General features: G+C 42.6%; 1 protein-coding gene across 2 annotated transcripts; it reads right to left on the reverse strand.

The window, feature by feature from the left end:
• Positions 1 to 1,115: 1,115 nt before the first annotated feature.
• Positions 1,116 to 21,310, reverse strand: LOC120453465 (mucin-5B). 2 transcript variants are annotated; one of them, XM_039638182.1, is made up of 7 exons: positions 21,110 to 21,310; positions 18,775 to 19,317; positions 13,011 to 13,585; positions 7,606 to 7,840; positions 6,394 to 7,127; positions 5,739 to 5,844; positions 1,116 to 2,391 (listed from the first exon to the last, which is right to left on the reverse strand). In XM_039638182.1, exons 2-7 carry the CDS (start codon positions 18,833 to 18,835, stop codon positions 2,081 to 2,083), a joined length of 2,022 nt encoding a protein of 673 aa, XP_039494116.1. In that variant the 5' UTR covers positions 18,836 to 19,317; positions 21,110 to 21,310; the 3' UTR covers positions 1,116 to 2,080. The 2 variants fall into 2 exon arrangements, with proteins under 2 accessions (XP_039494116.1, XP_039494117.1); XM_039638183.1 differs by having other exon boundaries at positions 18,775 to 19,326.
• Between the last annotated feature and the right edge of the window lie 4,436 nt (positions 21,311 to 25,746).

The following is a 25,746-nucleotide window of genomic DNA, read 5'->3' on the forward strand; positions in this document are numbered from 1 at the left end:
TGGCTGACAACCAGGAGCAGCCAGAAGAGCTGGATCGTGATGCAGGATGCGGGATGCGGAGCAGGGCTTGTCCCAGGTACAGCCTGATTTATGCCATATTCTTGCTCATTTCACCGCTCAGGGGTCGTCACCTGCAACGCATCGCATCGCATCGCATCACATCGCTCGTCACATCTTCGCGAGTCGGCAACCACTTTTGCGTACGCTTGTTGAAACAAATGCCACAAACGGTTTTCATTCTCATTTTCATTTTTCATTTGCTCGCCGCTAACGCAATCCGACTTCCTTGAAGAATCTTTAAGCACCCTGGAACATGCATTTCGCTGTAGAAGCTGCCATATTTGACATTATCAAATGGACATGGCTTTTGAATTTGCCTTCAAAACAAAGCTTTTTAGGTGACTAATAGGTTTTTAGCCGAACAAATTCGAAAGAGAATAATCAAATAAGTAGTCATGCCTGGTTTCTATAATTCCATTAAACAAAATAGAATTTATGAGGCTTAAAAAGTAAAAATGGGCTAAATTTCATTAAATAAAATAATTTGAATAAAATGCGGGAAAGTATAGTTTAAAATTCACAAAAGGCCATCGGCTGCCGAATTCAGAATTCCGAATTCCGAATTCAGAACTAATAAGCCGAGTCCACAACATGCGGGTATAACTCGCACAGTTGGCCACGCCCTCTGACCGCCCAATAACCGCAGAAAATTACTGTTGAATTCATTTCAGCAAAAGTTGCCTGTTGGGCCACGGGTGGAAATATTTTGACATCCAGTTGGTTTGCAAGCCATCCGGATTTTACATCACTTTAATACGTTGTTTGTGCGAAAAAATGGTGTCCCCCTTTTAATCCCCCGCTCCTCGTGGTTTTCTGGACTGTATGCCATTGGTGAATATTTAACCAACTTGTCTGAAATTCTAAAGCGACGTTGGAATACGTGAGTTGACTAGACCAAGACGGTAAGGTGGCATGGATTTTTACAGAATTTTACATCAGTGGGAATTTGATTAGAAAAATGTTTTTGTTTAGCAAATGGTCAGCATGTGTCCAAAGGTTTAATGGTATGTAAACTGATTTCAGGAAGTAATCGATTTGAGTCCGTTGAAGAAATTTTATTTTATTTACTTGTATTTCACTTATTTCGAATGGCTTAAGAATTATTGCAAACACTTCATTTCAATTTCGATTGATTTCCATTTGATTTTAATTTTCATTTGCATGTCTTAAAATTTCGTTTTGCAAATCAAGTATACGCAACGTTGGAGCAACTCCTTACAATTCTGTTTATTTAGTTGATTAAGTTTTGGTTTCCCATTGGGTTTTTGTGGCTTGGCTGCGTCTAAAATTTAAGTAAGTCTTTTATATACTAACTAATGTTTACATTAAGTTTTTTGGCTTGCTTGGGATATTTAATTGAATAGAACGCAGTAACACCCATTTATTTACACTTGTATTCAGTATTCGTTTATCATTATCGTTTATGCATAAAAATTGATTTTAAGTCTTAAAAAATCAGAGTATTCATACAGATATCATAAGGTATACATACATATTTACAATTTATAGCTTAAGGAAACCAAAGAAATTTGAAATTCATTTGATACTCATTCAATCGCCCCACATGAGCCGAACTACACATTGGGTTTCATTGCATACAATTTCCTTTGCAAATTTGTTAGTGCTCTCAAGCCTAACGAATCGTTTTTGATTATTTAACTTATATATGATACAACCATGGCTGATTCCAATTGATTAACGTAATGCAAATGTTCTTATCTGTTAAGGGCGAATTCTGTGCATTCTATTTACACAATTCTTGCAACTTTTCAATGAAAATATACGATATGGTGGAACTAAGGCATGAATATCAATATCAATTTACACTCAGATGGGAAACAAACATTAATCAGGTATGTTTATAAATGAAGCTTATGGCCTTAGTTCTGTATATATTGCCTTGGCGAGGGTGTATCTTCCTTACTCTCTGTTTATGTGTAATTAAATCGAGTAAAATCTTAATTCGTAGCCTCCTTTAATGCGTAAAATCCAAGTAAGTAGGCGATGGCCTGAGGACAACTCAAGTCTTGTCCTCGGCCACTTTGGTGGCACTAATTGAGCTGCTGACCCTGTGCAAGTTGGCCCCTAATTTGGGTCCTGTTACCCCTGTCACATCTGCTGTGGCTCCGTCTCCTACGAGTGGAGCCGATGTCCTTGTGGTGGCTTTGCTGGTGGCATTCGGTTGGCAGATGTCCCTGGCCAGTGCAAATTTAATAATCCACAAAAGTGTCAGAAGCGTTGAAACATTCCGCCAGTGCAAATAGCCGTGACATCCAATTAGCGCACTCCAGCTGACACTGCCCGACTTAATGGCCGAGGCGGAATATTCACCTGCCGATCAGAATGGAAACAGAATGAAACAAGTTATTTGAGAGCACAGTGCGTGGCTTTTTGTGGTTTTTGAACCAGCATCAGTACCAGTACCAGCACCAGCACCAGCACCAGCACCAGTATAAATCCCGCCATGGTTGCGAAAACTAATTCAATAATGATACTGCAATCCGCCCAATTTCGCAAGCCCAAATCTCACCCAATCCGCAGCCATCAGAATCAATGTTTGACTAAAAATTAAATCCATCCAGACACTTCCCACACAGTTCTGCTAAACTCGAACACGTCCTATTGGATCAATAAAGTGCCCATTGTAATTAAATATTTCTATTCAAAAATTGAACAGCAAACACGAGTTGGTCCATGTGGGTTATGCGTGAATTTCGTGTATGGCTAATTCAGCTGATGGATTTTTGTGGCATCCGCGTGAAATGCGCTCATGGCAAATATTGATATGCTGCTGGCACTGCCCCGAAATGAACTGAAAGTTTCAGAGCAAATAAAGTTTGCACCTGATACCCGCTCTCTAGAACCACTCATTAGAACTAAATGTGCACCGAGCATAATAAAATCAGTACAATACATTGATTGTGAATAATGAATTTTGATGAAATTAAGGCTAAGTATTCGTATTCATAGGTAATATTAAGTTAAAAATTTGCAGAAATTGAGTTTGGTTCAATAAGCTTATCAGATTTCAATCCAGAATCCAAAACTCTCAAAGTTCCCATGGCACTAAAGAGTCGAGAAGTTAACCACAACTATTGCAAACTAATTATGGGTTTCGCAGCACCAGCTTTCCATTATCCTTCCGATAGTAATTACCAAACCACTGAATATAAGCGATGGCAAAGGCAACCAAATCATGCAAGTCATCAGAAAATGGGCCTAAAACGAGCTGTGGTTTGCTGAATCAGTTATGCAATGCGGACGGGGGCAACTTGTCGAATATGTATGGAATTACTTATTTAAAATAATTAAACTTGAATAAATTTAAAAGCCAACCGCACGCTGACATTGCCACTTCACAAAGCGCAGGGGCGAGTGAGTAAGCAAATTAATTATGCCACCGGATGGGTCTAGGGCCACCAGCCTAGCTGATTTAATAAATCACAGAGAGAGAGAAGTGCAATTAAAATAAAAATCCCTGAATAAATAAATGATAATGTTATTAAGTTATTAATAATCATTTGTCATGACACAACGCCGGGGCAGCGGCAATGCAAAAACTGTAATATGCCACAACAATTGTGCCACAGGAATGACATTAAGTTTATTAACCTTTTCGCACTTGCACACGATTCGTGGAGAATGTTATTAAAATTATGTAAAAAGCGCAAAGTATGGGCCTCTTCTGTCTGAAATTTCATTATTGTCAGGCACTCAGCCAGGCTCTCTCACACACACACACACACACACAAACAGACACACACTCAGCCAGACACGCCTACGCCCACACAGATACTCGTGTACATTATCTCTGGAGCATTGTTTTTCATTATCCTCGGCTTTAACATCCCTTTACACGTTTGCCCAGCTTAACGGGGAAAAAAGCTCGTGGCAAGTGGGCTGTGAGCCTTCCTTTTATCTGCGTCAATTAGTCGAATATTAAAAATACATTAATTCCCTGTTATAAATGATGTTTGCTCTCGCCCAACAATGCGGCCATTTCATAGCAAATTAAATTGTGAATTTATTTTTAAGCGCGCGTCGGAAAATTCTTTGACGATTGTTTTGCCCTTTCGTTTGCGACCTACACACAAGTATGGTACTTTACAAACAGGTCGGCGTTTTTATGGCCATTACTCGCTGCGTAACAGTAATACCAGCAACTGGCACCTGTCTGCCCCGAAAATCCTGCTGCGAGTCCTTGTCCTCCGTCAGGTGTCATCAGTCACAATCGCTCGGCATTTGTTTTGCCGGGTCTGGGACGAGTGTGAGTTAACACTCGGCACTGTCGAATCATATTGTCATCTGCTGAAGTGCCTTTAAGTAGCGTGCTCCGAACGTAGAGCGACAGGCTACAAATAGCAGTCAAACACAAACACAGACCTCCTCCGACGACCAGGATGAGGACGAGAATGAGGACGAGGAAGTGGACATGTTGACGGAGTGGACAACCAGGAACGGGAACTGGATCAGGAATAGAAAGGACAACACAGCCGGCGGGAGAGATATTCAAACGATTTAAATGCAAGCGGAAATGTGTGGCAACCACAACACACAGTCGAAAACGATGCCAAACGGTAGTCGACCGAGGAGTCTCAAAGGAATGCCTAAAGTTATTATATTTAATTCGATTGAGTTGAACTTTATAGTACTTTTTTCGCTTTGAAAACAATTATTTGTTGTTCGGAAATTAAAATGCTTGTTATTAAAAGGTAATTAAAACACAATCGAATGAGGTGGAAGTTATCGTATGAAACGTGGCAGAACTTTATACTTCGTTTTTTCACTTAATAAACTCTTTAATTATCCCGCACAAGAGCAGAAAAAATTGATTGAAATTATATGAAAAAGCCATGGGTCACTTTCAACCAATCGGCGGACTTTCAAGCTTTGGTTGTTTTTCCTAAGTTTTTTGCTGTGTAAGCCAAACGAGAGGCAAATAGAGCAGAGTGAGATGAAAAATCGGACAGATAGCTAACCATTACGTAGCGACATTTATAGGTCAGTCATCGCAGTAGCAGGATGCCGGCATCACTGCCATTGTTGCAGGCGTCCTTGGTCCTCGGACTCGGCAGTGTCCATGTTGCCTGGCGGACATTGAGCAAATAACGCAATTGTGGCCATTTCGAGATAACAATAAAACTGCAACTGTTCCTTTGCTGGTGGTACCGACTCTTTTGGTTGGATTTGGGTTTGGGCTTGGGCTTGGGTTTCGGTTTCATTTCGTTTCGTTTCGTTTCGCTGCCATTGTGTTTGCCATTGTAGGAATTGTGTAAACAAAATAAAAACCACTCAAATGGCTGGAACAGTGGTTTGTCCGGGGACAAAAGACGGTAACAAACAACATTTTGTTAAATTCGCTGTGCTCTCGGCGTCTATTTGCTGTGGAACTTTCTGTTTAGCCTAAGTTCAATTTACGTTCATAATTGGCGGGCCTGCTTATTGGTTGACTGCCTCTCACTGTGCGGATATTTCGCGAAAATCAAAAGTCAAACCAAACACAAACGCATCCGAATGAAATTCAATTAAGCTAAATGAAAACTTAATTCAATTGCTCAGCCGTACAGACAGACAAACAGTTGAAGCCGCTCCGCCAAACGACCTCACCTTATTGCCGCCCACCACCCACAACCCACCACCCACTGAATCACCCACATTACAGGCCACCCCCTCCTTACCGTTCAGCACGTGGAGCACAATGGTGCGGGGGGCACTGTTCGAGGGGCTGCACGTGTAGTTGCCGGAATCCAGTTTGACTACGGCCGGAATGATGAGAGAAGCCGTCTGCAATGATAATATGAGGACAGGCATGTAGAGACACAGTCAGGACTCGCTAAAACTTAAACTATCAAGGATAATCCCAACACATTCCGCAGGACAGTTCTTAAATAATAATACGACAAAATAGAGATCAGTTAAATGAATACCTCTGGGCGTAAAAATATATCATGATGTAGCATAAAAACAAAGATTTGTGATGTGTTTTTCCTATTATTTTTTGTAAGCAGCGAGGGAAATAAACCTGAAACTGAGTGATGCAAATGCATATTTCCACTTAAGGACACGCGTCCGTATTCACATACGGAAATATTATTCATCCACCGAGCCAGCCGTCATAGGACATCGAGTGTGGCAGACGCTGACTGCTGGGGCCGTATTAAAAATTATAATTTGACAAACGTTGACAATAAGAATTTAATAAAAATTATTTTACCCACCGCGCGCTCACGACCATTTGCGTAATGAAAAGGCATTTAATGGGAACGTTTTCAGCGGGCAAATTGGCAGGGGGCGTGCCGGGTTCGGGGGGGCGGAATGCGGTAAGCCACTTACCGTTATCTGCTTAATGAAACTGCTGCTTGGCAGCATGGTTGTCGTTGTTGTGGCCGCAGTTGTTGCCGCCTCGGCCTCCATTGTTGTCAGCCAGACGCTGGTTGTTGCTGCTGCTGCTGCCGTGAAGTCACCTGTCGCAGCAGCAGTTATAGCTGCTCCTGCACCTGCTCCTTCTCCTGCTGCTGCAGCTCCTCCCACGGATGCAGCACTAGTGGAGGAGGCAAGGAGTCCTGCGCCCGTCGACGTCCCAGAAGTCGAAGGCGTTGCCTCCACCTCGGCAGCCAGCTGAGCTGTTGACGTCTCGGTTGCAGCTGCCACTCCTGCAGCGGCACCCACATCGGAAACATCATTCTGGGATATGGCATCTAGAATATATGAACGTGTTATGGTTACCAGACCATTAAGCGTATCCGAGGGTGTGGCGCCTCCTGTTGATCCTGCGGCCGTTGTCGATGGTGTCGCTGGCGTTGTGCTGGTGGCTGTGGTGCTGGTTGTTGTTGTCGTGGTGGTGGTGGTGGTGCTAGTGCTGGTGGTTGGCACTTCCGCTGGCAGATCGATTCGTTCAATTTCCGTACGCCAACCGCGACGATTATGCAAATAGATTTGCTTCTGATTGTAAAACCAATTAATGAAAAGCGGCGGCTCCAGAGCCTGGCTAATTATGCAACGCAATTTCACTTGACTTCCGGCCTTCACATGTCGCGTTGACTCGCCAATTAATTCGGTTTTCGGCTCTACAAAGGCAAAGGGGGTGGTTAGTGAGTGAGGGAGGATGCAGTGAAAGCAAGGATTCACACACATGGATCCACAAGTTTGCTCTCGAAAGTGCAACGGTCAATGATTTATTGTCACTGGCATTGCAGATTTATAGGTGTGGTCAGGGGTTGGATTTGATTTTGGGCTTGGGTTTCAATTCTGATTTTGGCTTCGGTTTTGCCGGACGAAGGATAATGGATTGCTTGGCCAGTACTGTGGTACTTTGACTTTTGCCAGCACAACTATAGTTTGTAGCTTACATATTTATTTGTCTAATAATAATCGCCTACAAAATTGAAGATAAATCTGGGTCCAAAAGACAATTATACAAATGCGATTAAACCATTAGACTTACAATTTAAGCCAACAAAAGTGCCATTTTACATGAGCCCGATTAGTTGAAACTATTAAGCACTATAGTTGCCCCAATAAATGTGCTAACTTTGGATTACTCACCCACAATCCTCAGATGGACAATGGCACTGGCCTTCGGCTCCGTGGACACCTGGCACTCGTAGGTTCCTTCGTCCTTCAGCTGCACGTACTTGATCTGCAGCGACCAGCGTTCAGGATTTGGTGAGAACACGGACTGAAAGCGCTGATCCGCGATGAAGGTGGTCTGGTCGACGGTGAGGATGTGGCCGTCCCTCATCCGCAGCCAGGATATCGGCTTCTTCACCAGCTGCTTGACCTGCCCAGATGAGACAGCAAGTTTGCTTTCAATTATCGGCAAATCATTCGAATTGGGGGTTTCAATTTTAAAAATTAATTCAATTATCCCCACACAAAAGCACTTCAAACAGTAAATCCCAGCTTCCCGACCCTGGGGCTTTGGTCAGCGCGGCGATGTGGACGATGATGATGATGATGTCAGCAGAAGTTTGGCTTGTTTGCGATGCCCTACCTCAGCTCAGCGGGAAATACTTTGGTAAGCTTTACGGGGAGATTTTGGTAAAAGGGGCACGTGGATCCCTGGCGGGGCAGTAAACAATCACAATCCCAATCACGATAACAAAACGACGATTCATTTGTGTCAATAATGCCAATAATAATTTAGTAGCAATTTGCCCAGGCAGCCATCGAGTAGCAAAACAAAATAATATCCATTAAATTGCCAGTCATCGATACGGAAGTGCCCCGTAAACCATTCCCCCACCATCAGGTAGTTATTAACATTTAAATATAGACAGTAACTGGCCTGACTTCCCCTAATTACACTGACCCAATACACAAACGGCCTACCAGTTGAGCGAGCCAAAGCTGAAATCTCGGAAACTGCCACTGCCAAATGCCCCCCATCTCTTCTCTCAGTGTGATTATCGGAGGGGGTAACTATTGTGGTAACTGGCCGAAACGAAGGCGTCGTGACAGAGGCAAATGACTGTCTTTGAACCACTGTCATCAACTACATTGTCGGTGTCAGGGCCCCAGACAACGAGGAACTCCAAGGACCCGGCGACGACGACAACGTCATGATTAGATACTATAATCATTTGCGTTTTATGTGCTTGTTGTTGTCGCCATTGTTGTTGTGGATGTCGCCAAGGAAGTGGCGCTGAAGATGCCCCACATTCGCCCCAGCCACACCCACACCCCCATTCGAACAGCCGAGAGCTGGTATTCGAGCTGTTATTGTCGGTTGAGCACGTGCTGTCAAAAGCCATCTTCTTTAAATGAATATGAACATCTCCGCTTGGTCGGCAAATCCAAGCATTCGACTGATGTGCTCAGACACCTGAGACTGCAGAACTAAATGATTAGGAGAAGCAGACACTTTTTCTCTTATTAAAATTTTCCAGTTTATCACCCTTGAGCAGTGTAAGTTTGATTCATTATCGGTTTTCACAGAAAGCGTTGGAGAAAACTTTTATTCATTCTTTTTCGAGTAAAACATTTTTACATCGCTCATTAAAACGTTGTTTCTCCTCGAAAAGTGGTACGTAAGTACTTAAAAGCACTGCCTTTTATGCGCTATAATCTTTGTTTCTGCTGAAAACTGGCAAGAACTCCTTTAAAATCCTGACTCAACTTACAACCTTTTAAGAAAGGCGAGAATTAAACGCGTTACCCATTTACGCGACACGTTCTTCAAAAAATCCATTAAGTTAATCACTTCCTAGTGTGTGCATGCACATGCAAAATTGGGCCACAAATCTGTGAAGAATCGAAAAACTCATCGATGGAAGCCACTGTGCGGTGTGAGAGTTTATTAAATTTCTGCCACAGTCTCCGCCAGGAGTATCCCGGCTCTAAGGACATTATTATCGGGCTGAGCATCGACATTATACTCGGCATTAAGTGAAGATGCTTATCCACTGAGGCCGATGGGCTTGGGCAGGCAGCCAAGTCAGGACTTCGTGTCGTGTACGTGGCAAGTGAGTAAGTAGGTCTCCCCTCGCCATTCGCCATTCGCCATTCGCCATACGCCACTCGCCTTTTGCCAATCCGCCTCCTTTGTCCTTGCGGCTGACAAATATCCCTGTGTGGCTTGAACAGGTTCCCCCTGCCCGATATTAGCTAATTTAAATTTTCGCTGCCTGTGGAGATGTGGAGATGGCGTTTTATTCCACCGTAAAGTGATGCCCCATAGGCAGCTATCAAGATGGCCCAGTGTTTGCCATTTAAATATTGTTAATTAGTTTTAGCTGCAGCTCAAGCTGCCCCAAAACAGTATCAACTGTATCAACTGCTCGAATCGGTAGATCCGGGTGGTCCCAAGTCTAGAAAGTGCCATATCCACATCCTCTCCTCAATGGCTTTTATGTTCCCTTGGCTGTCGTCATCACCACACCCGTTCCTGGGCCACCAGCCACCAGCCAGCCACATTGGGACTCCGCGTGAGCATCGTTTTCCATCACAGTCGAGCAGACAGCAAAGTTTGCTCATAACATTGCGAATTTTCGTCTAAACTTGTTTGCAAATAATTTCTTTTATTTTGTTGATTCTCCTCTGTCTTCACTGGCGCGTCTTCCTCTTTCTTTTCACACAACAATACACCTCAAAGTGCCTGCCTTTATATCTCTTCACCAGAATAACACAGAATAACACAAAATACAAAAAAGACAAAAAAGACAAGATACAAAAATGAGAGAAAACTTTTCGCTGAGTTGCCGAAAAAAACCAAGAAAAAGAATGACAGCGCGATGGAAGGGAAGGACTGTCGATTCTGGGTAAAAAATACTCAAGTGCTTGCAGGCAAAGCATTTTTGTGGCTTTCCCCCGATTTTCGGCTCCCTTCGATTCGTTATCCTTCAGCTGCTTTCTTTGTGACGCCCACGGTCTCAAAATGTATTATTAATTGATTAGGTTTAAGCAGATTTGAAGATTATTCCGGGCATATAAATATGTACTCGGTGCGGTGCACTTTGCCAACAGCCACAAGCGAGTATGGCAATATGGGATACCCGAGATTGTGTGGACGAATTTAAATTATCTGATAAATATTTTACACTAGATTGTTTTTCGATACCGAGCGGGGAAAGTTCATGGTTGAGGGAGCATTTCGCCGGTGGGGAGTTGGCAAACTTATTTAAGCTTAAATGGATTCCAATAATTTAAAAATTCCAGGGGGGATAAGCTGAAACTAAATTGTAATTTTCGTTATTAGCCACTGGACGTAAAAATATGTAATACACTAAAAAAACTGTGAATTGCTTATTGCTGGCTGAATTTAAAACCAAAATAAAATACTTTTAGTCGCTTTAAATCTAATGCCTAGTTTGATTGCAATAGTTTTCACCTGGCTAATCAAAGTGTATCTTTAATAACGTATCTTTAATAACTCTTTCAGAAGTTAGTACAAACAAGTGGAGAACGGATCGAAGGGTGGGTAATTATGACCCCTCGCCTTTCAGGTGCATCCTTTAATTAACTCGGCACCTCATCTTGCGATGGCTACTTTTTCTTTGCACTACAATCGCTAAAAATGCTGAACAGAATAAGTTCGCATCTGCAGCCGTCAGTTGGGCGGTATATTTATCCCTGGAACTTTAAGTTCCGCTGCACGCCTTGGCAGTAATTTCCTGTCCAAACAGTAACCAGTAAATAGTAACTCTGGCAGTGGCAGCGATAGAATCCAGCAGCGCCAATTATAATTTGCAATGCGAAACGCGGATATGCGGATGTGCGGATGCAACACGCGGATACGCGGATGTGCGGATGCAGCAGGCAGCAGGCAAAGAGCCAAGGAACGACGGGTAACTAAGTTATTAGCGGATGCCAGGGCATCTCACTCGACCTTCCCCTCACTCCCCAATCCCCAATGTGCACTTATGTACTTAGCGGATGTATAAGCGTACATAGTGACAACTATTTGGGTCATCGTTTTTGAGGAGCTCCAAACGAAAATTTGTCTTCTTCAGCTTCTCCTGCGTCCTAGTCCTCGCTTGGGTATTATGATTTTTTGTTCAGTAGTACGCAACGTAGTGAAAAAGATATAGCTCTAAGAAAGAAGTTTTGGTATTCTTTTTTGGCATCATTAGGCAAAACTTTTCTTGCTTTTCCTGCAAACTTTATATGTATCTCGAATATCCCAAAAGAAAACTCGGGAACATGAGTTCAACCTACATTTAAATACATTTTGTTATTACATAAGTGTCAAACAAACGGTTAATGTGAAAGGTTTGCTGAATACAATCAGCGCAGTTACAGCCACAAATAAAAGCTTTGCGATTTGGAAATAAGTTTTCTTCCCTTTATGCAGTGGAAAATGAGTTTTCTCTAATATTTAAAACTAATTCGAAAGTTTTCCTCATATTTTCTCACGAGTAGCTTAGTTTTAATTTAAGTGTGCAAGTCGGCATCCGGGTAAAACTTGAAACACGACCTTTTTAAGCTATTTACTAATAGTTTCTGAAGCTTAAGATTTTATTCAAGTGTATACATCTGCTTATATATGCCCTTTGGCCAGGGCGTGGCATCGACATCGACATCAGCATCGGCAATTTCCGGTTTTGTTTTCGTTCAGTTCCGACAACGGCCAGCGTAAATTAGTTCAAAGCTCTAAAATGGCGAAAAAAGCGGAGCGGAAGTCGAGCCAATCGATGCCACATCCCTTGGGTTCAGCTTCCTCCGACTTCCAAATTGGCCTGGCTTTTGAACTGATTGAAGGTGGGACGAGCTGTAGTAGCAGCTGCTTATTATAAATTATCAATGATTAATAAAAATGCTCTTGTAAATATTGGCACAACCAACAATTTGCCGAACAACTTCGCTCTGATGGATTGCTTGGTAAACAAAGGAGCATGAAAGAGTTTGCTTGAGGTGGCTGATTGAATTTTCAGGAAATTTTCCAGCCACTTCTAGCTCGAGTTTCAGCCAATTATGCCTTTAGAATTCTGTGAACTCACATTTCGATTTGGCAGCGTTCTCGTTTCTTGATTCTGATTTCAACAGGGAAATCTAATCAGGGGCCACTGACTAATTAAAGGTAGAGTCATGGGGGAATTCACACGGAAAAAAGTGTGTTATAATTTGGCCGTGAATAAAATGTTTTGCATACATTATTAGTATCAATGCAAAGAAATATTTTATTATGAGCCTGCGCATTTTCATTGACGTTTTTGTCTCAGTCTGAACTTTTGAAAAAACAAGAATTTTTTCGCTCAATTTTATTTATTTACTCATGGCTGTATATTTGCAAATGGAATCATTCCATAAGTTGTTTGTATAAGTGGCTGCCCCAAAAAAAGAAGCATCTGTCTGCTCAAATAAAAAATGTTCATATAAGTTAGAACTTGATTTAATTGAGGATACAACTGCATTTCCTATCTCCTCGTTATCCTGGAATAGGGCCCAGAAGTTTTGTTCACAATTCTGTGCCCGGTTAAAGGGAATTTTTTCAGTGTAGCTGCTTAACTTACATTGCATGGCAGATAGGCATGGGTGCCCGCCTGGCTAATTATTGTCTGGTAATCATCTATTGTTGGCGGTGGCTTCAGCGTTGTTGTCGCCACCGGACGGCGAGTTGTGCGCCTCGTTGTTGTTGTTGGTGTCGTTGTGGCAGGATCCATGGTTGTTGTAGTCGCTGCAGCTGCTGCTCCTGGAACTGGGGGGGCATCCCCAAATGCCGTTCCGTTCGGGGCAATCGAAGCTGCAGATGTGGCGTTGTCCTGCGTGATTCTATAGCTGTGCTGCTCCTGGACATTCCGATTGCTCATAATCAGATTCGCTTCGAGGGCAGCGGTCAGCCTCAGTCGCTGATCGCCATTGTTGCTAATGTTATTAATGGCTACATTGTTGCGGGAGCGATTCGGAGGCGATGCATCCAGGGCTGCAGCCATTGTTGGCCTAAATGCGCTGGCTTTGTCCAGCGTCTGGGCCATTTGCGTTGTCGCCGGAATTAATGCCTCGCGCCTTGATTGAGTCCTTTGAAATGCTCGCCCATTTGTTCCATTGCTGTTTAATATTGATGTCTCCTCCGCCTGCCCTCTGCTCGCTGGATAATGGGAGAGAAAAGGAAAATGAATAGGTTGTGAGTGGAAATTAATGACTTAGTGTTTTGTTTTCTGTCCATTGTCCATTGTCCTTAGTCCTCTGTCCATTTCCCTTTCCCTGATCCCATCGCTGTCCCTCAGCTCCGGTATATATATTTGAAATGCCATGATCCCCATTTATCTGAAATACTCGTTACGACAATTAAAACGATTTACGGCCCCCGACGTTTTCGTTCAATAAATTAATCTTCATTTTTCGGTTGCCTACCTCAGTACCGAAATTGGCAAAAGTTTAAGTCGAGCCTCAGCGAAAGGGAAATTAATTAGCTAATTAGGGACTTGAATTGATTTGCATGTACTTGGTGTGAAGTGGAGTGAAGTGCCTGTTTTCAGCGACAGAAAAGTTTCGTGGCATGCCCAAAGCTGGTAATTGCTACTAAACTGCCTTTCGGTAGCCTTGACAACTCATAAGGCGCCAATCGTTGGTGCAGAAGAACCACGGGTTCACGGCCACTGCGCCTCACCTGAAATCGCAATAAAGTATTTACGAACATCGACTATAAATTATATGTCTTTGACACACGATTCGAAAGCTTATGGGGCTTCCCCGAATGCAGATTGCTGGCTGCAGCTCTCCATACACTGCAGCGCGTAAATTCTGCCAAATTGGCACCATAAATTTCGCTCGAAACTTTTCGAAAGTCAAATGATAGATACAGCCACCGACAGCGAAAGTATGAGTGTGTGGGTGAGCTTTGGGGTCTGGGAAATACTTGGCAGTAGGTTATAAGAAAGTTATCCAAAGATTGGCCAGGACTTTGATTTAAATTTTGTGCAACTTTATGCACTTTACTTGCCAACTAAACCAGTGTGTAAAATGCATTTTGGTAAGAGTGTACCAAACGAATGTCGAAATTAGTGAAGTGGTGTGTATTGGGCTTGAGAAGCAAAACTTTTTCATGCATACTAATTTTGTAATACTGAGAAAACGTTTACATATTTTGTCTGCCGCATTTTGTGAGTTGGTTCTTTAGCGCCTAGAAATATGCAACACATTTTTCCACAATGCTTCGTTTTCCCTTAGCTCCATTATTTGCAATGCACATCGGAGCGTGGTGTGTGTAACTTGGTCTTAATTAGCTAATGAACAGAGATCACACAGATACACGGGAAGAAGTGGAATCCATCAAGTGCCCTTCGCCAGCCATTGAATCTCGAGTGGAATCGAGCAAAGCCAAGGGAAGAGTCGAGGACTCCGGCAGGATCTAATCAAGTTTAGCGTATTTCGCCGGGCTCAAAGTAGATGCAAAACTCTGGAAGTCCTTTTAATGATTCCGGCCAAGTCGTGCGTGGGTCTGTGCGGCCTCTCTTCGTCCTTCTGCGCCCTGCTTGTTTATGTGTGTGTTTGAGAGCGCGGCTGTGCGGCAGTGTGTGTGCGTTATCATGTTTTATGTTTATGCTTCGTGTACGTGCAATAAAGATAAAGCGATTGCATATAAAAACTTTTTAATTGCCTGCACTAATGATGCACTGCAGCCAACTTGATTATAATAAAGTTACAAAAATTCCATTTCCCTTCGAGCACAGTGGGCAAGAAATTTCAAAGGAGAGTGTAGCCTAGAGTGTAGTCTACCATATGTAGCCAAGATGGTGTTATTTTTCAATAAATTCAACATTTTCCTACGCGTTTATTAATATTTAAATTTAAAATTAATATGTTTATAATATTAAACATTTCTGATTACTGTAGTTAGAAAAGAACTTTACTATCTATAACTATTTCACTTTATGTGTAACTCACCAAGCTATTAAAATAAAGCAATTTGCATTAACAGTAATTAAATGAAGAACTTCTTTTTTTCTGTGGACTTTCGTCGACCACTGTCAGATGCTTCAACTCATTGCCCGCGAAGCATATAAAAACCAACAGCTGCCGACTGGCGGCTCAAGGACCTCGAAAAAGGATGAGGCATTCGCGGCAGTAAGTGGGCGGTAAGATGGGCGTGTTGGCCGGCGATGAAACAAATCAAAAGAGCATAAAAAAGTGCAATAAAACAAGCGAATTACTGGGAAGTCCGAGGCGCAGGCCGAGTGAAAAGAAAAAATGAAAACAAAATAATAAACTCAAATTATTACGAAAAAAAGTATCATTTAGGGCAGCACTGCATGGGAACATTAGCGTTGTTTGGGGACCAAAAAACGAAGATGGAAGAAAACGCGACAACTGGCGAAGCCCTAAAAAAATTTGCTTAATCTTTGCGCGGCAAAGCAGAGGGAAAAGTCGCAAACTAAAAAGTTGTAAAAACAGACACGAACACAGGCCCCTCTGCACCCTACGCCACTGAAAAAACAAATTGTGCGCAAGGATAAAAATACAAAAATACAAAAATAAAAAGAGACACAAAGCGATGCTGGGGATGGGAGGGGAAATCAAGTCGAGCACTTGACGGCGGATGGAGGAAAACTTGCGTAATGAGCCTGGGGTGGGGGGCGGTGGCAAAGCGGATGGGGAAAACGAAACTCTCACACATAAAATGAGCTTCATCATGCAGAATTTCATTGACTGGGGAAAACGGGGCAAATGGGGGAAAGGGGGGCCGGTCGGGGGAAAAGCTGCTGGGACTGCACGGAAACTTGAGCTGCCGCCTTACACTAAAATTAACCGAGCAGGCAGGCTCCCAAGTCCCGCGGGCATTTTTAGTCGAAAGTGTTTTAATCAAACGCCCCTCTACACTTTCATCGGCCGGAAGCGAGTTGCGTTTGCCGGAGTCCAAGTTTTCTGCTGCTGTTATTGTTGCGGAGTTGCTTGTTTTTGTTTGGGTGCTTTTCTTATTGTTATGGCAACAGTAATAACAACACCAACACAAGAACGACTAACTATGCGAAAAATCGCAACTGAGCAGCGGAAAATGTTCGCGAATTCAAAATAATAACTTATGCAGACTTTTCCGTTAAAATTCTACTTTTTCGACTCTTCTTCTCTTTGTTGGCCGCGCTTTAATTGCCATTTGTTTGAACCATTGATTTAAATGGTGTTCTTATCCACATTCTTTGGCCTATAAATTATGTCCATTTAATTAACGACCACATATAAATGGGCCTTCAAATACTGTTAATTTATATCCGTTGCTTGCTTAAATAACGGATTCATTTAATAATCAATACAATTAATATAAATTAAAAAAGGCCATTAGTTTTATAACTACACCCAAAATACATCTTTCATTAAAATTGAACATATTTTTTGGATTTTCCTCTATTTGCGATTATTATTTTTCTGTACCTGATGAGGAGGAAAGCCTCCAGTATTTCTCTCAGTGAACCCCTGCAGGCTGACTGATGTCCTGGTCGCGCCTTCGTTGTGTCCGTCTCGGCCTGACAACATTTCGACACTTCTCCTAATTATGATGGGCATGTTGCCTGGATGGAATGATGAGGCTAATACCGAGGCTGATGCTGATGATGATGGTGATGATGATGATGGAAATTGGCTTAACCCCAAGGCGCCCGGCCGCAGTTATGGAGCGGCGTAATCTCCCACCGCCGCCAACCGGAGTTAACTCGATGCCAGGAGGACTCTCGGCCGGACACTCTCATCAAAATGCCAGTCTAGTTTTCGCCCATAATGATGACAACACCGATGCGATGGCAGGCAGAAGGATGGGGAAACAGGCGAAAACAGGCCGTAACTTTGTGTAATAATTGTTGTTAAGCGTTTAAGTCGGGCGTGCCACTTTGGCGGCCAACCAAAAGGCTTCCCGTGGGAAAATAACCCGAGACTTGAGCAACTTATCGCTACCACAAGGCTGTACGGCCGAAAAGCCAACAAAAGGGGAGTTTCGAGTGGTGGGAGTGGCCAGAACAGAACCTGCAGTTGAGTTGGGTTCGCTTTTCGTGGAGGTACTTGTGAGTTGCCTTGCTTTTTGCTACAAGCAGTGAATGATGCTCAACTGGGCAGCTGAATTTGATTAAACAAAAGTAAAAGTTTTTAACTTTTTTCGCTCTTCCACTTTGCGCCCACCCCAAGCATCCTTCTGCCCCACTTGTTACCCGGATTGTTGTTATTTCCCGTCCAATTGGCTGAGTCTCCTCAAGCGTTTCGTCAATCACTTTCATGGCCAAAAGAATCGAACAGCTTGCGAGAGGAGGAAAAAAAAGTACAAAAAAACTACAATAAAAGGGGTTAAGCCAGGGGTGGATGCCAAAGTTGCGAGCTTTTAACACAATTTAAGGCATCCAGAGGCGCCCCCTTGCCATAGTTTGCTTCCAGGGAAATTTCGCCCATTGCTCGGCCTTGCTGCATTTTTTTTCCGACCCACCCAAAACTTTTCTATTGAAAAAAGCAAAAAACAAAATTCTGATAGGGCAGGAGGGCAGCGTTTGATCGAGTTTGGTTCATTGATGAAAATATCGAGAGTCACTTTCGTTATGCTTTAGTTTTAACTTTTAGTTTAGCAATTCCTGCCTTTTCATGTTGCTATTTTGATTTTAATTACCTTTTTCTCTCTCTTGTTTCCCCGTTGAATTCGTCGTTTTTATTTGCTGAAAATTGTTGCACAAGGGCTCGGTCAAAACGTGTTTTTAATTCCTTTTTCCAGGAAAAGGTAAAAATCGTGGACAATTTGGGAAAACCATTAATTAACAAGGAAAACCATTGAACGGATATAATCGATTAAAATGGCTGTGCTTCAGTTACTCATTAATCTTATTTAATTATGGCATTACCTGACAGAGCACTTATTGCTTTAGACGATAACTGGTTAAGAACATTTCAAACAACTTATTTTGGAAGACCCATATATTTTTTCACAATGTAAAAATCTGCGACTGAGTACAGCAATTTTTAAGATTTTCCCAGAATGTGTTCCGATGCGAGAATACCAGCATAATTTAAATTGACCCTGACAAGCCAGTCGAAAAATTTCGCAGCAAAGCCCCACGCCCTTGCGCACCTTTCTTCAGACAGTCGGCGCTAAAATATGCACAAAGACCGTAAGATGTACGGCAGGCAAATGCCCTAAATTCGCCCACAAAATGCTTTTAAGCCGCGCATATCAAATTGTTTTCCCCGAAAACAACATGGGAAAAAGATTCAGGGAGGGATTCATGGGGGCAACTAAGCTGGGGGGATAGTCATTTAATATGCGACAAATGTATCGTGCGAAATAATTTCATATTTGACGCAGCTTACCCGGCAAACAGATGAGCAAGGCCAGCAAGATCAGGCGCCGCGGCATCTTGGCCAACTCCATTAAAGTGCCACGCAAATTGATAATCCTTGCTCCGTGTCGAGTCTGGAATTGGACGTGTTTCGCGCCCCGAGCTCCGCGTATCGCGTATCGTGTATCTCGATGCTCGAGCCGCGTATCTCGTTCCGGGTTGCCGATTCGGTTCCTTGGTTCGCGGTCCTTGGCCAACTAAATCCTGTGGCCTTAACTGGGTCACATTGGCTGTCTGGCGGCGTTGGGCCGCTGAAGCTGAAGCTGGAGCTGGAACTGAAGCTGGAGCCTGTGTAAATTTATCCCCTGCCTCGGCGGGGATTCCGTGTCCAAATCCGCTCTTGTTGGATGCTGCTGCTGCTGCTGTTGCTCTTGTTAATATCGCGTATACGCCTTGACACGGACTGCTGCAATATATTCTTCTGCTTCGCGTTGCTGGCGTTTTCTCGGTGCACAAAATCGCAGGGTTAACATATTTTCAAATTGCACTTGCACGGTAAGCTTGTCGGGGCAATCTAAAATAACTAAAAGCTGAAAATGTCGTAGCGAAAGCTGAGAGGCAAGAACAACACGTGGCCAATTTTAAATATTCCCACAATGTGCCCGTCGAGCTGGGTCTCATCCTGCAGTTTAGGTCTTGTATTCCCATATTCTCTGGCTCCTATGGCCCCACTGGCTCTTATGGTTTCCCTGATTCCTCTGGCCCGTGCCCCAGTTTATGGCCGGCATTTTGCGCCGCGTCCTGTTTTTGATATGTTTGTGTAAGTTTTCGGATGGCTTGGGTAATGTGGGTGCTCTTGGCATTAGTTGCCCGAACAAGGTGTTCCCATTTCTCTCGGACATTTTGAAATCTGACTCAAATCTTTCGCCCGTGTGGCACAAAACAGATTAAGAAAAGATGTTTACAGGAAGAGAGGAATGCTGATAATATTTAAATAAAAATATGAAAAAAACCTTAGAGTAGAAGTAATAAAATGTAATCTTTATAAGAGTTGACCCATATGGGTAGCATGAAAAAGTATCCCTGGCAGCTTTGGCGATATCGTGGCGAATTTGGTTTTCGGAATCCGAACACATGTTGTGTAAGGCCGAGCTGGGGCATTCCATTTGACCAAGCTCAGTTGCCGTCGTTTGCTCGGTTTCCCAGCTACCCAGCTATCCAGCTACTGCGGCTGCTTGTGTTACCTCATCTTTCTTTTACGCCCCAGACTATTTGGCATTAACGAAATTTATTTATGCGGGTGTTTAGTGGGGCGTAAAAGGAGTACATATGGCCATCCCGTCCGGGTGGGCCAACACGCCCACCGAGTCCACTTACGGATGCAGGACACGCGCAGGATGAATTGAAAGGATTCTCGATGGCTAGCCAAGGTGTAGGTGTAGGTGTAGGTGTAGATGTAGGTAGGTCGGGCTGACTGGCTCGCTGACTGGTTGGCTGGCTGAGTCTGGCCAAGAATAATGATTTAAATGCTGTTTTGTCTTTGCCAACAGATGGGCCTGAAGTCGGACTACGAGTGGCAGTCGGAGCTTGAGAAATGCCAGGCATACATAAGTAATGGCGGTGGAGTAGGTGGCCCAATGAAGCGTTAACTCAAATGTTAAACAAATGTAATGTTCCGGACGACTGGGTCGTATGCCCACCATAAGGATGGGAACGAGTTGGGTTGGACCTTGAGCCAGAGCTTGGATAACACAAATAATATTAAATTGATTGCACAAACAAAACAGCAGCGGAAGTGTAAATGATTTAACACAATTCCTATTTCCACTCGCATTCCGCATCCTCGACTTTTGACTGTTGTCCGTCTCGGTCGTCGTCTTACTTTTGGCCTGAGCCATCTGCTGTTCGAACACTCAGACTTTTGGCCCATGCTCGACGGAGTGGAAAGCGGGAAATTCCCATCTCTTGTAATTTTGTTTATTTTGATTGCCATTCAGTTTCACAACTGGGTCATTAATTCGTTATTGTTTATGGGGTTATCTTAAAACGATTTTCGTGGTAGGTCTTCTTCAACTGTTTTGTAAAGGGAAGTTACTATAGTTGAACTGGTTATATTCGTATATTTGTTCAGTCACAGCAGATAGGCAAGTTCGACAACTGTTTCTTATTAAGATTAAAAGGGATTCATTTATTTTATTAGTTTACTTTATAAAATTGTTTATTATTTTATTTTTATTTCAATTAGGAGTCTCGTTCTCTGTGACTATATAGCCAAAATGTTTATGAAGTAGTTTTTTTTACAAGTTATAATAATTTGTTTAGGCCTTGTTTGGATAAAGTTCACGCAACTGTTTCGGTTTCCTTACTTATAGCTTGTGTTGGTTGTAATTTATCTTTCGCCTTCGATTTATTTAATTTGAATCACTTAATAAGTATTTTGGAGTATTTTACGGCACAGGTCCGATCACTGTATATTCTGTCAAGATCCTCTGCAATATTAACCATTTAGGGCTCTCCGTGGAGGCTGTTTAGTCTGCGTTCGGCGGCTGTGAAGCGAGAAGCGACCACGCTTGGCACCGGCTAAAAGTAAACTAAGCCAGTTGGCAGTTGACGACACCTTAACAGGCCAAGTCAATCGGGCCCGAAGTGAGCCGAAAAGTTTGGCTCGGTGGCGTATACGCAATGTGCGCTAACAGCGAAAGAGAAATGAAGCTGATGCTGTTAGCGAGAGTTCACGTTCACAGCAGCAGAAATGGCGCCCAGCATGTGATGTTAAATTTGCAAAGTCTGTCAACGAAACAAATGCAATTACACGGGTAAACTGCTCTATTGTTATGGGGCATGTTTTATGCATTGAGCAGTTAGGCAAATTACTCATTTGGATTTTATGTAAATTGTAGTCTGTGAATGCATAAACCCCAACTGAGTCCTAAATTATCCCGTAAGCCCAGTTAATTTCGGAAAAAAGGGTTAAGAAGAGGCGAAGGATGCAATCATAGCACCGTTTATGGCAGCCTAACAGAGCGATAACATAATTCCTCATTAACGTCGAACCAAAGGCGCCTGCACAATGCTCAAAAAAATGTGCTGGCCAAAAAAAGAGGGGCAAAAACAAAGCGGATACGAACGAAAGTGGGACAGCAGCAGCAGAAGCAGCAGCAGCAGCAGCCAGAGAAAACCGCATCTTGGACGGATATACCGTGGCAAAGTGCAAAGCACTGGGATAACCGAGGATGTGGCGGGCTGGAAGGGAAACAAAGGACCAAATTATAATGCAGACGAACAGGACATAGATGTCGCCGCGAACTGCAAGGACATTCGCGACTTTAAAGGGAGGAGGCAGGAGTTCGGTTTCGAAAAGAGGAAATACCACCCCAGCAAAAACTAAAGCTTTTGCATAAAATTCAATTTGTCGTGTGCAGCAGCCATGAATACGCCGAACTCTGGCTTAAAGCCGAACCTGCTGATGGTCCCACGGCTCCCACCGCGCCCACTCCGCCCCCTGGGCGTAACATATGCGCGAAATTACTTACGTAGTGCTGTCAGTGACAGTTTTGGATCTGGAACCACCCCAGTGTCGGCCCGAAACCCAATTCCAACCTCAGCACCAGCAACAGTCCCAGTCCAAGCCCAAGCCCAATTTCCATCCAATCCCAGCTCCATGCCGAAACCCCCACAAAGGCGTGTAAAACAAAGGCTGCATATATGCAGAAGACACATTCACTTTTTAATGCATCCCCGCCCACATACACAATTGCGAATATTTTTATTGTTTATGTAGTTAAATAATTGAACCACCCACGGCCACACACACAATCATTGGCAAATTAAAACGATTTTTTCATACTCGTATACTATATACGCCTTTGTTTTGCTTTATGCAGATGTATTGAAAGGCCCGCAGCTAATTGTTTTTCATACAATATAACTAAAAGAATTACTCAAAAACATTTGCCCGGAACACGGACATGTCGAGAGTTCATTATAGGGCTATTATATGGGCTTAGTAGCTTGACCGAACAAATGTTTGCCCCGTCAAATTTGTATCTAGTTGGTCATTAAGAGTTGTCATGTGCAGGAACCAAATTAGTTTTTCTGAATAGAGCATACATAACAAAAGTTGTTCAAACAGAAATATTTTACATTTTAATAATGTTTCATGGACTTTGATTGAATTTCTTCTTTATTGTACCAATGCTCCCTTTACCTCTCGCATTTCTTTTCCATTCACATGTATAAACAATCGAGCGAATTATCCTTGCCAGTTGGAATGAAGAAAAATTTTCTGCTTAGCTTTGCAGTTCACTCAATAGAACTCAATCATGCAAGAACCCTGGAAATGAATTTCCCCTGCCTTTTGCACACCTTTCACTTTTTTCTCACAAGTCATTAATCACAGTTGTTGAAGGAAGGTTGGAGGGCAGAATTATAAAATTACTCAAAGGAGCAGATAAAAAATTTGATATGAACGAGCCATCTTAAATGGGTCGCTGGAATTAATGCGATTAATGCCCGCTCCCCTTACAATGGGTAATCAAATTAAAATCGGAAAAAGAACTTAAGCGATTTCGAAAAATTCTACAAAGAGCATAGCATATATAGAGTCTGTATAAGACTGGACCCTAAAAGGGATAGAAATAGGGGATTGCTTGAGGTTGGATCCAAGCTAGCAAAGCTCTTTTACTATATTGAGCAGTATATTATCTGTTCTCCAGGTAAACGTCTCTCTTCCACTTATTTTATACCGAAAATCACATTAAAATCACTGCTGAAAATCTCTGGCCAGGAAGAGGCATACCAGCCAGGAAAAACATAAATTTCTGGGTAAAGTGTTCAGCAGCCAGCAATTAATTCAAAATTTATAGCCAGTCAAGCACTAAGGCATCATTGTCCACATCCCGGCACATCCATCGTGTCTGGCTAATGTGAACCCATGGGCGGTGTTCTGCTCGGGATAAGGGGGTCGTTAAGGGGATAATTCCAATTTAGCTGTTGAGAGGACCATGTCGGGTGGAGGGGCTACTGTACTGTGTAACAAGGGACCGCATTAGCCGCAATGGCCGTGTGTGACAGCTGGACGTTGTCGCATATGAGTAGGAGTATGCCGGTCCTGACTGTGTCATTTATGCATTGGCGACTGATTGATTTGGCACACTATGGAGCCCCTCAGCTCGAGGGAGTCAAGTTAATGTTCAACCAATGTTCCTGCGGTCGACAGCAGCTCCAGCCTGAAGTGTTGATCACTGCACTAGAAAAGCGCACTGAAGATTACTATAGCATGATAAGCTTCCTAAAAATGCAAATTGGTTTAATTTTGCCGAAATCAGTTCATCCGATTTTTCATCATAAAATGTTCAGTTTCTTAAGAATTTCTTTAAAAATAATTGGCTGAATATGGAATGCCATGCCTCGTTGAGCTCGTATTCAAATTTCCAATCGAACTGTGTCCATAAATTCAATTTTTTTCCATTTTGTTGCAAATCTTGATGAGTTACCCCTTACAAAAAATGCGAAAATTTTGCCAAAAATTATTTTAACAAAGTCGATCAAAAAGTGATTTAGTTGGTTAGTATTAGTAATTAGGAGTAAAAAAAAATGTTATTCTTTTAACTTTCTGACCATTTTTAGCCAAGTTATACCGAATAGTATAGTAATCGTAAATATAAAGATTTTGCCGAAAATCGATTTTCTGTTTTTGTGCGAATATTATTATCAGTATTTTGATCACAGCATTCGAAATAATGGTCTAAATATGGAATGTCATATCTCGTTGATTTCGTATTTAAATTTCCAATCGAACTGTGTTCAAAAATGGAGATTTTTTTTTTTCACATTTTTTGCAAATTTTGATGATGTTAATCATGAAAGATCAAATATCAAAAATGCAAAAAAATTAACAAAAATTTAATTGGTCAAAAACTTTTCAAAAGTGAAAGGGATGGTTAGTATTGTTAATTAGCTGCACAAAACAGTATTTCTTTTAGCTGTATGGCCATCTTTGGTTAAGTTATGACGAACAACCCATTTGTAAATATTTCATTTTTCCAAAAGTCGGGCAAAATCCCTAAAAACCTCACATTTTTTCACCAAAAATTAAAAAATATGTGTATAGTTGGTATATAAGAACGTTGTAAACTGAAGCAAATAGAAAGCACTCTCATCGTTCGCAAACAAGAATCATTTCAATTTGGTTCATTTAACGGGAGAGGACAGCATTTATGGCAGTAAAGGCAGAGGGGAAAGCGAATGAAGCCTTAAACAGAGTTCAAATGACAGTGAAAATCTTTCTGCAAATCCTCCAGGCAACAATTACACATTTGGCTGTGACTCGGACCGAGTTGTTCTGTGCTGGCATTAATGCGGTTAGGCTGTGTAACCTTCATCCCAGTCGCATGAGAATAGCCGACTATCCCCCTCCGGGGCCACACCCTCCCCCCTCCCCCCTCTCAAATGTGCCAAAAAGTCTAAAAAAGGAAATACGTTTTTTCCAGTTTCGGGTAGCTGTAGCTGTAGCTGTGGCTGTGGCTGTTGTTTTGGTCCTGTGCCACGGCATCCTCGGCATGACAACTTCACTCTGTTGCTCCATTTGCAACATTTATGCGATTTCGTATGTTGCTGGCTGTCGGTTGTATCTGTTGTATCTAGTGTATCTGTGTGCGGGAGGTCATTTTATTGTTTCCAGACAAAATGGTCAAATGGGAATTCAGCTTTTAGCTTAGTTTTTTTTTCGTACTATGTGTGTGGGTAGCCGATAGATTTAGATTGAACTGTCGAACATGTAACTGGGTTCTGTCGAATTCTGCCCATATACAAGCCCAAAAAAGGGAAACTTTGTGAGGTAGGCCAACGAACCAGTCACCCAACAAGCCAAGCAGCCAACCAGCCAAAACAATGCAAATGATTAGAATAATCGCCGAAGGTGTTTGACTTACCCGGACTTACTTGCCCATAAACACAAATTTCAGTTTGCCGCAATAAAAGTATCCATTTGGCCCCTTTTGAC

This window comes from Drosophila santomea, chromosome 3R, assembly GCF_016746245.2.
Source record: "Drosophila santomea strain STO CAGO 1482 chromosome 3R, Prin_Dsan_1.1, whole genome shotgun sequence".
Classification (NCBI taxonomy): domain Eukaryota; kingdom Metazoa; phylum Arthropoda; class Insecta; order Diptera; family Drosophilidae; genus Drosophila; species Drosophila santomea.

Bases quoted from the DNA above. Each gene is read 5' to 3' on its own strand.
- LOC120453465 (XM_039638182.1), bottom strand. From the start codon at position 18,835: ATGGAGTTGGCCAAGATGCCGCGGCGCCTGATCTTGCTGGCCTTGCTC. The intron at 7,128-7,605 runs GTGAGTAATCCA...TTGCCTTTGTAG, and splicing joins TGTCCATCTGAGGATTGTGG to AGCCGAAAACCGAATTAATT. The intron at 2,392-5,738 runs GTAAGGAGGGGG...TCTGATCGGCAG, and splicing joins TGTGCTCCACGTGCTGAACG to GTGAATATTCCGCCTCGGCC.